This window comes from Sarcophilus harrisii, chromosome 1 (genome assembly GCF_902635505.1).
Source record: "Sarcophilus harrisii chromosome 1, mSarHar1.11, whole genome shotgun sequence".
In the NCBI taxonomy this organism is placed as follows: domain Eukaryota; kingdom Metazoa; phylum Chordata; class Mammalia; order Dasyuromorphia; family Dasyuridae; genus Sarcophilus; species Sarcophilus harrisii.
Genome location: NC_045426.1, coordinates 293,167,463 through 293,182,343, shown reverse-complemented (window position 1 = coordinate 293,182,343; position 14,881 = coordinate 293,167,463). Strand labels below are relative to the sequence as shown.

General features: G+C 30.6%; 1 protein-coding gene across 1 annotated transcript in view; it reads left to right on the top strand.

Annotated features, from left to right (window-relative positions):
- The window catches only part of ROR2 (receptor tyrosine kinase like orphan receptor 2), a 249,428-nt gene that overhangs the window by 200,301 nt on the left and 34,246 nt on the right, over window positions 1-14,881 (top strand). Inside the window, exons 3-4 of the mRNA XM_012541012.3 lie at window positions 1,747-2,034; window positions 3,192-3,222. Of these exons, the coding sequence (XP_012396466.2) occupies window positions 1,747-2,034; window positions 3,192-3,222 (319 nt within the window). The remainder of the gene's footprint in view (window positions 1-1,746; window positions 2,035-3,191; window positions 3,223-14,881) is intronic.

Genomic DNA, 14,881 nt, shown 5'->3' with positions numbered 1-14,881 from the left:
ATGAGGTGTCCTCAAAGAAAGTGAGCACCAGCGTGATCAGAAATGGGTGTTAGTGAACAAAATTCTCAAGATGCAATAAAAGCAGAGGGCTTCACTGAGAAAATTCTAGCATAGTCCCAGAGATTTAGGGTGTTGATCTTGAAAGCCCTGAGGAATAGCAACTAGAAGAACTAAACAGAAATTTACCCTGAAAATTGGGTTAATAGTGTTGGGAAGAAGAGAGTAGAGAGGATTTAAAGGTTAACAAAATTATAAAGGAAAAAAGGCCTATTGAAACTTAGCACCAAAGAGAACAAAAGGAAGTAAAGAAAGAAGTATAGATAAGCAGTACAATTTTGAATGTAATATAGAATTTATTAATACTTTTTAAAAGTTATAAAATTTAATGTACACTTTTAAAAAATATGCATAATGAGTGCAACTTGCCTTCAGTGAAAAGGTTAGCAATGGTCCAACTTAAGTCTATTTTCCCATTAGTCTTTGCAGCTGAGGAAAATGTTTTCCCATTCTCTTCCCTCTTCTTCACACAAAAGTACTAATGAATCTAAGAATATAGAAGACAAAGTCTTCAATTCAGTTTATTTCTTACTAATGTGGGTTTTTTCTAAAATATTAATTCTAATATATTCTAAATATAATCCTAAAATATTAATCTGACAATTCTCCAAAGGAAGCAACTAAAATAGTGAACATAGGAGTTATTTAAAAATACCGGGTAATAGCCTGAAGATAAGAGGACAAGGAGATGGAAATGGGGCAGCATAGTTATTTTCATTTACATACTGGAAGAGTTTTCATGTGGAAAAAGCAATGCATTTGCACCATTTCAATTAATCATTCAATAAGCATTTATTAACTGACTATTATGTTCTAAGCATTGTCCTGAGAATACAAGGAACAAAAGACAGTTCCTGCTCTAAAAAAGCCCACATTCCAATAGGAGTAGAAAACATGAAGCATATCAGATATATATGGTACAATGAAAAGTACTTTTAGAAGGAAAGTATTAGCAGGGTTAGCAGGGATTAAAGATGAGAGGATGCAGAATAGGAGAGGGGGAGGACCAGGAAAATGTTTCTGCAGAATTGGGACATGGTGGGGAATAGGTAATAAGTCCTTGAGGAAACCAGGGAAGCCAGGAGGTAGGGGTAAGAGAAAAGATCATTTCACTGTGGAAGGTAAAAAAAAAAAAAAAAAAAAAAAAAAAAAAAAAAAAAAATGGTAGCAGTTACAAAAAAGGAAGATTTGGGTTTTATGCCAAGAAAACCTCCTTAATATATCAATTATAAGTAAACTCAAAAGCAATGGGCACTTGCCAATGGTGGTCTCTAGCAGAGACCTATAAAGTATATTGGAATTAGAGTTCTCTTTTAGTAATGAATTGTTGATTAGCTGGCCTTGTGGATCCATTCCTACTCTGAAATTCTGTTGATTCAGTTACTAGATCCAACTCTTTTGTGATTTTACAATTTTATTGTATTTTATTTCACTAAACTGATGTTCTTGAAACTCTAATGTGCCCATAAAAATAGATTCAGCTAAGAGTAAGCGTTGCTCAAATCAAATAGTATGAAATAATCTTAGTAGTGTTGATGTTTTATCTGATTAAAATTAGAACTAGTATTTATATACATAACTGAAGAAAATAAGGAAAAACTGAAATCTTTCTTCAGAGTGCTTCATCAGATTTCCTTTTTATTCCAGCCTTATTGAAGTTTGATTTTTTTTAACCTTTATACTTTATAGGGTACTATTTGAATTTTTTGGAACCAGTAAACAATATCACCATAGTCCAGGGACAGACAGCAATTCTCTACTGCAAAGTGGAAGGAAATCCACCTCCAAACATCAGATGGCTAAAGAATGATGCACCTGTCGTTCCGGAGCCACGTAGGATCATCATCAGGAAAACAGATTACGGTTCCCGTTTAAGAATACAAGATCTGGATACCACAGACACCGGGTACTACCAGTGTGTGGCTACCAATGGAATGAAGACCATCACAGCAACAGGAGTCCTTTTTGTGAGGCTTGGTGAGTCATTATACTGAAAACATGCTATGTTTTAAATTTCTACTCTACTCTATATAATTCAGGTAACAATAGCAACATAAAAACAAGTCAATAATGTAATTTTTTGATAACTCAAGAGTTTTGAATTTATATGCAAGTTATTAGTAATTTTAAAAGTAGTAGTCTATAACAGTATAGGTTAGGGGAAATATTTTTTATATCTTGTTGTCCATATATAACAGAAAGGTAATGTTTTAGTAGTTCTAGTCTTTTAAATGCAGACCACATTGCATACAATGAGCTCTTGGAAGAGGATATAATAACATTTTGTGGTTAATATTTTGACTTGGTTAATCAAAAGAAGATTTCTCTGCCAGTTATTTGTTACTGTTGTTATTGTTATTTATATTTTACATTTGTGATGTGGCATATATGTTCACCTCAGAATTCTCAGTCAGTCATGTAGAGTTAAATTCAGTTTGTATGTATTTGAGAGGAACAGGAAGCAACTGAAACGGTAAAAGAGAAAGAGAATGACACAACCTTACTATTTACTTCTCAGGAAAGGTAAAGTAAATTAAATGCTAAGAGAATTAAATGCTATATCATTCAAGTTATGGCAGGGTCACAGTTAATACCAGTGCCATTTCATGAGTACCTATGGTAAATTATTAGGATTTAGTATGACAGTCGATGCAGCAAGTAGTCCTTTACCATTTAAAAAGTATATATTTACAAAACAAAAACTACAAAATTGTGGAAATGCAAGTTTCATTTGGAACAGAACTAATTATATATATATATATATATATATATATATATATATATATACACACACACACACACACATATATAAAACTAATAATATATAAAACTAATAATAACTAGCCTCTAAGCTAGTTTAGAGTTTACATCTGATATATACTAGCAATATGAACTAAGAATAACCTCTTAATATTCTAGGATATTCTCTAAGACCACCTATCTGCATTAATAAAGGACATTTCCTTGCTTTTTTTTTAAAGTACAATTTTCAGTATAGAAAGAAATTCAAAGGCCTTGACTTGAGACAAATTTTCTATAAAATAAAAGCCACAAATTCTAGCCTCATATCATTGAATCTGAAATTTTAAATTATCATAGATTTTCAATAATTTTTGTTTGCTTTATCTCTTTAGGTCCCACACACAGCCCAAATCATAATTTTCAGTAAGTATTTTTCTCTAGAAATTATTTTCTGTAAACTTTAATGTAATAGAATTCAAACCACGATTTAAATAAACACTGCTTACAATCCTTACATCTTTGCCAAAAATATTTAGGTTGATTGTAATTTCTTGGAATCATAAGAATGAGTTCTGAAAAGTATAGGATTGTGCTTTGTTTTTGGTAAACAACAGTCTTTGGGGGAAATTTTAAATTTCATAACTGTGAAATGACATAAAAATGTGATATTATTATGATGCTATAGAGGAATCAAGACAACACTGGAGGTAAAGAATGTCTGGCATAGATTGCCTAGTTCAATGAGTTCAAAGAAAAATAACTTCTGAAGTTGAAATATAATATAACATAATGAAGCCACCATACCAGGATTATTTCTTATAGATTTTGTCATTACTTCATTGACTAAGTTAGGTTAGTAATGTTAGTGAGATATCTTCTTGCACTTATTTCAGCATATCTCATATAAATGTTGTCATAAGTAATAGGACTTTAGTGCTTTATGATAAAATAGATCTATATTCATCCTAAAGTACATACATCTGTGTTTATAGTATTAAGCTAGAGTTATTAAGTAAACATTCTCTGATTCTGTGAAAAGATAAATATCTGTTAGCATTCATTAAGGCAGCTTGTGCAGTACACACAATTTTTTAACTTGGGCATCCATCTTGATATGATAGAAATAAAATTGTATTTGGTATCCAATTCCAATACCACTACTAACTATTGATATAATCTTGGATAATGTCAGTCTCTCTGGGACTCAGTTTTTTTCATCATTAAAATAAGAAAATTGGACTAGATTATCTTAAACATCTAAATTAACTCTGACATTTTGTTAATGTCTTCCATTTTGTGTATCTCCTTTTGAAATCTGGCTTTTATTTATTTCATTCATTCTCTTGATTAAGGCATAATGTTTGTAAATACAATCCTGTTAGCTTTCTTCAAGCCTATATCCCCAAGTACAATTGATTTACTAAAAGAAAGAGGCAATCTTTATGTAGAGTTTCAAGACTTGTAAAGTACTTTCTTTACAATTACCATGTGAAGTAAATCAAAGAAATATTACTATCCCCAGTTTATAGATGAATAAATTAAGGCTCACATTAATCAACTTGCACAGTTACATACAGACGTTTCAGAGTCAGGACTTGAAGAAAAACCTTCTTAATCTAATATTAGTACTCTCTAAAGTACTTCTCTAAAAATAACAAATAAAAACCATGTAGTATATATCCTTCTTCCAGAAAGATCAATCCATTTATTATTCTAGACTTTTCAAGTATGATTTTTCAACCAACTATAATATCTAGTTGTTACTAGATAATAACACAATATGAACTTGAAGCCTTGGAAATCCTAAATTTGAATCTGTCCATCTTCCAAGTTATAAGATCACGTGGAAGTCACTCTCTGAGCTTATCGTCTATAAAATGGGGGTAATATCAATAGTAAAAGACATCATGACATAGTGTAAAGAGAGGGGAGCCTTGGCGGCAGAAAGAACTTGATATTGATTATACTTCTGACTCATACTTGTACTGGCTATGTGACTTACAACAAAGTACTTAATCTCTCAGTGTCACAGGCAACTAACTCGGCACTTACAAATTGCTATATAGTTGCTTATCTGCATTAATAGAGAGAATTGCTTAACCAGAAGTTCCTTGTCAGAACTTCAGAATAATAATGTGGCCATAAGAATCCAATAAAATAATGTATATGAAGTGATTTGCAAATTGTAATGTATATACATGTCAATTGTTAACATAAAATAATCCTTCTTATCTTATTTGATAGAATTCAGGTAATTCACATAAAATAGTCCTAAAATATTCCTTTATATTTAGTGTTTTGTGGAACATTACACAAGTGTATAAAATAATTGCTTGGATCAGTTTAATGGTAAGAAGGAAAGTTCATCCTTGGTAAGCTCACTAAAAATATCCTCAGTGCAACTCCAGTAATAGATAGAACCACAGAGATGATATATACATTATCGGTTTCCCTATGATTTTTATTTCTTCTGCTAGTTTTCTAAATTTTTAATTTCTTTCATTCCATAGAATTTAGAGATTATGAGTATTTAGAATGGCAAAATTTTATCAATCAATAATGTATGTCTTCTAGCATTTACAGATTATGTGTTTTTCAGACTGTGTATCTGGCTCTATTACATTTTATTAATTAAATACTTAAAGATATTTTGATTTTCAGGTCCAATATAATAAAAACAAAAATTTTACTTAATCTTATATATTTAATACCATCGCACATAAATTACAAAGAAGTTATTTTACTGAATTAGAAAAAAATAATAGCAAAATTCATTTGGAAGAACAAAAAAGTCAAAAATACCAAATGAATTAATTATTTTAAAAAGTAAAGGAAGAAGATTTAATAGTACCAGATCTTAAACTATATTGTAAGACAGTAATTAACAAAACTATCTGGTACTGGCTAAGAAATAGAAAGGTAGATTAATGGAACAGAATAGATATGCACTTTACAGCAGCAAATAAATAACTTCATATGTGACAGGCATAAAGACAAGATTGTGGGTTAAGAATTCATCATTTGGTAGAAATTGTTGGGAACACTGGAAAGCAGTGTGGTCCGAAACTGAGCGTAGACCAATATCCCATACCATTTAACAAGACAGGGTCAGAATGGATACGTAACCTCTTTGAATCTGAAAATCTGAATTTGAAAATTAGAAGAACATGGAGCATATTACTTATCAGACTTATGGATGCATAAATAATTTCTGAATAAAGAAGAGAGAGATCAATTAGATTTTAAATAATTTCAATTACATTAAATTGAAAAGATTTTTGTACAAATAAAATAAATGCAGCATAGATTAGAAGAAAAGCAGAAAATTGGGGAGAAATTTGAAAGATAGTTTCTCAAGGAACTTTGAGAAACTATCAAATTTCTCTCCAATTTTCTTTTATATTTATAGTGAATTATGTTTATAGTTTTCTAATAATTTCACAAACCCTTCATTCCTGGTACAAATCTTATGTAGATTTAGTTGCTATTGTGGTTGCTAAATTTTTTATCTCTTAATTTTTTCAGCTTTTAAAATTTGCTTTCTCAGTAATTCTTGTGACATGTTGCTATAGATTCTTTGCTAATATTTTATTTAATTTTTTATATCAATGTTCATTTGGGACGTTATAATTGTTTTTCTGCTTTGATTCTTCCTGCTTTAGGTTTCAAGACTGTATTGGTGTCATACAAGGAATTTTGTAGAATCTTCTCTTTTTATATATTTTCAAGCAGTTCATGTAAAGCATTAATTACTCCCTGAATATTTGATAAAATTTGATTTTAAATATATGTGATTACACACCCTTTGGATATTCATTTATAACATGTTCAATTTTATTTTTAGTGAGAGTAAATTATTTTTTCCTTTTTTACTTGTTGCCTTGTATTTTAAAATACTCATGCACTTCATTTAAATTATGGGTTAAAATTATATTTGGAAAAATGGTTTTTAATAATACTCTATTTCTTCTTTAGATGTAAAGAATCAGTTCCTCATTTTATTTATTCAATAGTTTTTAAATTTTCAACTTTGTCAATCATATATTTGCTTCTCGGGCTTGTTATTTTGGTTGTGTATTTTTTTGGTTGCTATGCTTTTAAAATTTGCATTCTCAATTTTTTGATCTTTTTTTAATCTTTTTGTTAATGAAAATGTTTAGATGAATTAGTTTTACTTATTTACAAAATTTTGGTGTATTATCTTATTGTTATCAGTTTTTATGAAATTATTGTTTCAATGATACATTATTTTGATTCATCAAATATTTAGGATTAAGTTGTTTTATCGTCAGATAATTTTGTCATCTGGGAGTCCTAAATAAAAAAAAAAAAAATTACCAGTCATCAGAATAGAGATGACAATTGAATATGGAGCTGATGAGATTTTCAAGTGAAATAATATAGAAAGAGAAAAGAAGCAGCCTTAAAACAGAGAGCCCTCTGGGACAAGAACAGTTATCATGAATGCCTTGAATCCAGAAAAGATAACAGAGAAAATAAAGATCAGATGGGGAGGAAGAAAACCATGATATAGCAGTGCCTAGAGTGAAGAGAACTGCAAGGAGAAAGGGGTGATCAACAATGTTGGAGGCTACAGAGACATCACAAAGCATAAGGATTGAAAAAAAAATCATTATATTTGGTAGAGATCACTAAGGGAGACAAGATAGTGGAGTGTGATAGATAGTGACAAGATAGAGGATAGTGATTCACCTGAGATCTCCTCAAAACTCCTCTAAACACCTGGGGCTAGCTGGCTTTGATGAAAGCCTCAGCCCAAACCCCAGGTTTCATCTTCATGACAACTTGGGAATTTGGGGGTCTGAGTTCAAGAAAACTGAGGGAAGCTCTGCTGATTAGGAAGACCAAACCCAGCTGTGCTGCTGAAATCCTAGGTAAGAATGAACCAGCACATCCTGTCAGTGCAGAAGCAATGGGGCAAAGATGCTGCTGTCTGTGGGCACTTGGAGAAGAGTGAAACTTTTGATTAGGGGTTCTAGGTCAGAGGAAAGAACGAAAATGACCCTAGAGTCAACATCCCCCCAAACCCAAGATCAGAGATGCTTACACAAATAGTACTCATTTTTTTGAAAAGTGAAGAGGCAAAAAAGAAAGAACTCAACTAAAGAAATTTACTATGGGAATAAGGAAGACTGGGGAGTCTTTAGAGGTGAACAATGAAGTTAAAAAAAAAGCCTCTCTTATTTCAAAGAATAACCTGCCCAGAAAGAATTTATAGAACTCAAAAAAGACTTCAAAAATGAAATGAAAGAGCAATTGAGGGAAATTTTTTTTAAAAAGAAAAAGAACCAAGAAAAACAAAATTATAGGGAAAAGAAGTAGAAAAGAAGAAAGAGCCTTAAAAAAAGAAAATTATTCTTTGAAAATTAGAATTAGGCAAGGAGAAACCAGTAAAACTGTAAGAGACCAAGAAAAAACAAAACAAAATATAAAGAATGAAAAAATAGAACCAACTATGAAACATAAGAAAAACAATAAATCTAAGAATAGATCAAGAAAACTTAAGAATAATTGGCCTACTTGAAACCTATGAACAAAACAAGAACTTGACACAATAATGAAAATAATAATAATAAAATTATCTTTAAGTGATAGAACATGAGGAGAAAGTAGAAATAGAAAAAATCCATTGATCATCTCAAAGTGATCTTATGCAGAAAACAGATAAGAATATTATTGCCAAATTTTGAAACCCCCAGATCAGAGAGAAAATTTTAGAAGAAACAAGCAAACAAAACTAATTCAGATATGCTCGAGCTACAATTAGAATTGTACAGGATTTATCAGCAGCTGCAAATAAAGACTGCACATCCTGCAGTAATATATCAAAATATAAAAAAAAAATCAAAATCGAAAGAACTAGGTCTGCAGTCAAAATGATCATATCCAGCAAAACTAATTATAATATTGAATGAAAACAAAAAAAGACATTCAATGAAATTGTAGGTTTTCAGGGCTTTGTCTTAGTCAAACCTAATTTAATAGAAAATTTCATATAAGAGCCAACATTTTAATTTTAAAAATCTCAACATGGACACATCATTGTTTACTTGGAAATGTATACCATATATTTAAGATTGATATCAATAAATGGATAACTCAAAAGAAAGATTGGGGCAGAGTTGAAGATAGTCTGACTAAAAAGCAAAACTGTTTAGGAAAAGATAAAAATAGACATTAAAAATGTATTAAAAATTAGGGGTAAGGGAAGGTTTAAAGGTTTATGACACTCGAACAGGGTCTTTAGATTATTGGAAAGGGATTAAGGATAATTTGGGATATAGACGTGTGTATGTAGTTTTATGACAGTGGGACAAGGTATGTAGATGTTTAATGGGGAAAGGGATAAAGGAAGGGATAGAATGGAGGGAGAAAAATAAAAGAGCAATCTATAGGTGGGGGTGGGGGCTAAGTAATAATAAGGCAAGTTAAGGGGTAGAATTAAAATAGAAGAGGAATCAGAGATAGGAAATAAGGAATAGAAAGTAAGGAAAAGAAAAATAGAAAATAGGAAACAAACTACATGGACCAGGAGTAGAATTTATTAGAAAAAAGAAATAGGGCCAGTAATCATTGATGTCAGACAAAGTCAAATTTAAAGATTCAGTCAAGAAACAAATATACACTATATGTCAGCCATATCAATATTGTTTTAGATGTATGTTTACTTACATATAAATATTTATATATGTATATATACGTGTGTATATGTGTGTGTCTACACATAGATATCTCCATGCTTAACAGTAGTCTACTTGGGGGAGTAGGACAGGAAAAAAAAAAAAGAATAAAACCAAATGTACATAACAGAGAACAAAAGAATAACCTACAAAGAAGAAAAGAAAAGGACACTCATGAATATAATCTCTTCCATTATTATACTTGCTTTCTTGAAATGGAAATTTAGAGTTACATATTTTGAATCCTCCTTGATATTCTGATGTGACAGTTTTTTTAAATTTTCTTTTTCTGTCTTTTTCTAATTTGAATACTCCAATCAGTAGTGATTTAGAGCATTCTCCCTTGCTCCCAGGGTTATAGATAACTTTTATTACTTAATTTGTAAATTTTGAAATCATTTAGCAATTAAGAAATGGTTCTTATTTTTATATATTTGACTCAGTTTTTTATATGTTTGAGAAATGAGGCTTTTACCAGAATTTTATTTTTACATTTACTATTGCTAATTATATTTCTTTCCATTCACTTTGCTCTGTTTATTTTACTTTCTCTCTCCTTTCCCCTTGTTCCTTATCAAAAGGGTTTTACTTCTGACTACCATTTCCCCCAATCTGCCCTGTTTTCTATCACAATCTCCTTCTCGTCCCCTCTTCTCCTCTGGTAGGATAAGATAGATTTCTAAGCCCAATTCTCATATGTATACACTCGTATGTCATTGCATCTTTGAGCTAATTCTGATGAGAATAAGGATCATTCAGTTCCTCATGTTCCCCTCCATTATAAAAGCTTATAATTATCTCTTTTATGTGAGACAGTTTGCCTTATTCTACCTTTCCCTTCTTCCTTGTGCATTTCTCTCTCTCTTTAATTTAATTTTTTAGATACCATTCTTTAACATTCAACTCACACCTATGCCCCCTATGTCTATATACTTCTTCTAAGTGACCCTAATAATAACTTCTTATAAGTTATAAGTATCAAATTCTCTTTTCAGTAATGGTCTCTTTATCAAGAATGCTTGAAAGTGTTCTGTTTCATTGAATGTCCATTTTTCCCCATGAAGGATTATACTCAGTTTTGCTGGGTAGGTGATTCTGGGTTTTAGTCCTAGTTCATTTGCCTTCCAAAATATCATATTACAAGCCCTCTGATCCTTTAATGTAGAAGTTACTAAATCTTGTGTTATCCTAACTGTGGCCCCATGATACTTGAATTGTTTCTTTCTGATGGCTTGCTGTATTTTCTCCTTGATCTGGAAGATCTGGAATTTGGCTATAATATTCCTGGGAATTTTCATTTTTGGACCTCTTTCAAGAGGAGATTAGTGGATTTTTCAATTTGTATTTTATCCTCTGGTTCTAGAATATTAGGACAGTTTTCTGATAATTTGTTTAATGATGATGTCTAAGCCCTTTTTTAGATCATGGATTTCAGGTAGTAAAATAATTTTTAAATTCTCTCTCCTAGACTTATTTACCAGGTCTGGTATATTTCCAGTAAGATATTTCACATTGTTTTTTGTGTTTTAATTCTTATGGCTTTCCCTCAAGGGCTTTTCCCTTGTTTCTTGATTTCTCATGAAATTATTACCTTTCATTTGTTCAATTCTAATTTTTAAGAAATTATTTTCATCGATGAACTTTTGCACCCCCTTTTCAATTTACCCAATTCTTTTTTAGGAGTCTTTTTGAGTTTTTTATTTTTGCCACTTTTGGGGGATACATTTTAGCAGTTCTGCTTTTTAAGATATTTTTCTCTTCATTGTTTTTTGCATCCCTTTTGCTTTTTGACCTAGATAGTTTTTTTAAGCTGTTTTTTGGTAAATGTTTTTTCCTGTGTCTTCAACAAGCTTTTGGCTCTTTTAAATAATTTACAAATGAAGTAATAAAAGTTATCTATAGCCTTGGGAGCAAGGGAGAATGCTCTAAATCACTATTGATTGGAGATATTAAAATTAAAACAATTTTTAGTTACTACTTCATATCTATTAAGACAGAGAAGAAAAATGACAAATTTGTGGAGGTAATATGGGGAAAACATTAATGCACAGTTGGTAGAGTTGTAATTCAACCATTTTATAGATCATTTTAGAACTATGCTCTAAGAGCCATAAAAATATACAAACCTAGTAATAATCATCCCTAGAACTATATTCTAGAAGAGATTTTTAAAAAAGAAAAGGACCTATGTGTACAGAAATATTTATGTACATTCTTTTCTGGTGGCAAAGCCTTGGATATTGAGGGGATGCCCATTAATTGGAGAATGGCTGAATAAATTGTGCTATGTTATTGTGATGTGAAGGATCCTCAGAAAAATCTGGAAAGACTTCCATGAGCTGATGCAAAGTAAAATGTATTGTATACAATGTAACAGGAATATTGTAAAATCAACTATGAACGTCTTAGCTATTCTCATCAATTCAATGATTCAAGACAATTTTGAAGGATTTATGATGAAAAATGCTTTCTATCCCCAGAGGAAAAACTGATGAAATCTGAATATAGATTGAAGTATATTTTTAAAATTTCCTTTATTTTTCTTGATGGTATGGTTTGTTTTCTTCTAAAACATGACTTACAAGGAAATATGTTTTACATGACCACACATGTATAATCTATACTGATTGCATACCTTCTCAATCATGGCACTGTGGAGAGAGGAGAGGAGAGAATTTGGAACTTAAAGTTTTAAAAATGATTTTTAAATATTTATAAGTGTAATTGGAGAAAAATGAAATACTAAAAAAAAGACAATTTTTTAAAAGATCATTAGTATTTTTGCAGAATAGTTTCAGTTGAATGATGAAGTCAGAAGTCAAACTATAGATTTAAAATATTGAAAGGAAAAGTTAACTCATTTACCAGAACTAGATAGCAAAATTTAAAATGGGGTCTTCAAGAAATCCTGCTCAAACTTAGGCAAATGTAATAGTTAGATAACCTAGTAAGACATTAAAGATCTGACTAAAATTTAAGAAATGCTAATTTTGATCATTGAGTTAATTATGTCGATTATTGAATTAGAGAAATAAACATTCATCTGCTGTTCATGGCATTTTTACAAAAAATGTCCTTGTATTAGGACATTAAAATCTCACAAAGAAATATAAACAAGTAGAAATGTTAATTATATCTTTTACTGACTATAATGTGCTAAACATATTTTAACTAAACATATGTAAACTAAAGAGTACTTGAAGAAGGGATCAAGAATTAGTTATAGACTATCTTAATTCTAAAGATTTGATGAGTCAAAAAATGTCAGGGAAGCAACAGATGCTTTCATCAAATATGCTAAATTCTTTCTGGGGGATGTAATATTTCAGAGTAACTTTATATCTACATTCTTGTCAGCATAAGAATGAACAGAAGAATAAATTTGGCATACAACTTAAAAATAAATTTAAACTCCAATTAATACAAAATAGATATTCTAGGGCTAAAAAAGAATTACAAAGAAATGTTAAGGACAGTAGGAAGATCATTGACATTAAAGACTTTAGAAAGGATGATCAAGAAGGATGAGAATTGAAAAAAAAAAAGCTATTAGATTTCTTGATTAAAAAATCTTTGATTATTTGGTAATATTTCAGTGAAATGATGAGGTAGACAACCAAACTTAGGGTTAAGAAAAAAATAGAGTAAATGTGGAGACACGTCTTCTAGATAGCCTTCTTAAGAACTTTAATTATGAAAGGGAAGAATTATATAGAATAATAGCACTTGAAGAAAAAAAGATCGAGGAAATGGAGGGATTTTGAGGATAGAGGAAATACGGGAGTGAGTATAGACCATAGGAAAACAACTTAAAGACAAGGAAAGATTGAAGATTAACTGGAATTACAGTTATTAGGGCTAGAGTTAGTACTGGACAAGATAGCATGCATTCGAATCATTTATAGAAGCATTTGTAAAGAGATAACACCTTTTATGTTAGACAAGATTGAAAGAAAAGATAGTGATGAAAGGTATCTAAATGATAAGTGATGAAGAAATGAGAAGGATGAGTTTTCAAAAAGAAATTTTTTTCAGTGAAATGAGACAAGCACTCTAACTGAATAAGTCAAAGGAAGGAGAGCTGTGGAAGGTTTAAAGAATAATGAACAGATTTGTAAAAGTTGTTGTAATACTGAAATAGTGACTTAATTAGGAAAGTGTACAAATATTGCCTTGCGGCACTGAGGGTTCAGGTGAGGTTATGTGACATGAATTTGTAAGGTACCCAGTCGATGCTGTTTTGTGATTTTCCTTGATTCATTCAGCACACGTGCTAGTAGGAATTAAAGCAGTGGCTGATGGTAGTAATTTAAAGCTGGAGTTTGGCAGGGTGAGATCAGCAATAAAATAAAGGAGAAAGCAATTCTTTACATATGAGTTTTTCTGCCCTGCTTTTAGCAGTTAAAATTAAAGAGATAACACCTTTAAAAAGTGTGAGTAGAATTCTTTTATTGTTTTAATTTTCATTTTTAAATTATTAATGACATAGACCTTTTTTTCATATTAGTATTGATACCTTGATTTCTTTCTAAGAAAACTGCCTGTTCATAGCTATTGACCATTTAGAAACTAGGAAAAGGCTCCTTTTTTAAAAAACAAATTCAGCTCAGTTCTGTAAATTTAAGAAATGAGACCTTTTTCAGAGAAACTTTCTGTAAGCCATTCCCTCACCCCCATTTCCCTACTTCCCCTGCCTCCCCAACTTGGACTTCATTGGTTTTGTTTTTGCAAAAAAAAAAAAAAAAATTTTTTTATGTAATCAAAAATATTCTACTTTACCTCCCATGATGTTTTGGAATTAGGGTCATTTGCATGTATAGTAGATAGACTCCCAAGTGGTTTGCACTGTTTGCAGTTATTTTAAATGAAATTTCCTTTTCTAACTCTTCCTGTTGGGTGTTATTGGTAAAATATAAAAATGCTAGTGATTTGTATGTGTTTGTATCCTGCAACTCTGCAACATATTAGAGTACTCTGTTGAGTCAACTAAAAAACTAGTCAAAACAATAATTTTACCAAACATCAATAGTTTTGTTTTCTTGTTGCCTATACATAATTCTTTCATTTTCTTCTTGTTGTCTTATTGCTATTGTTACTAATTTTAGTATGTTAGTAAACAATAGTATATAAAAATAGTATACATTTTTATACTATTATTTTTTTCTGTCATGTGCCTGATATATTGATATGCTCTTTCTCTCTTTTAATAATATACCTATTTTGATAGAAATTTTCCTCTTTATACTGCTTTGATTGTATCACACAAATTTTGTCATTTTGCTCTTTGTCAAAAATCAAGAAGTTAATAGTATAAAGGGCTACATTTAGAAGTTCTCTAGGGTTACCTGTGGCTCCCCCTTTCTTTTGTTTTTGGAGGAGCG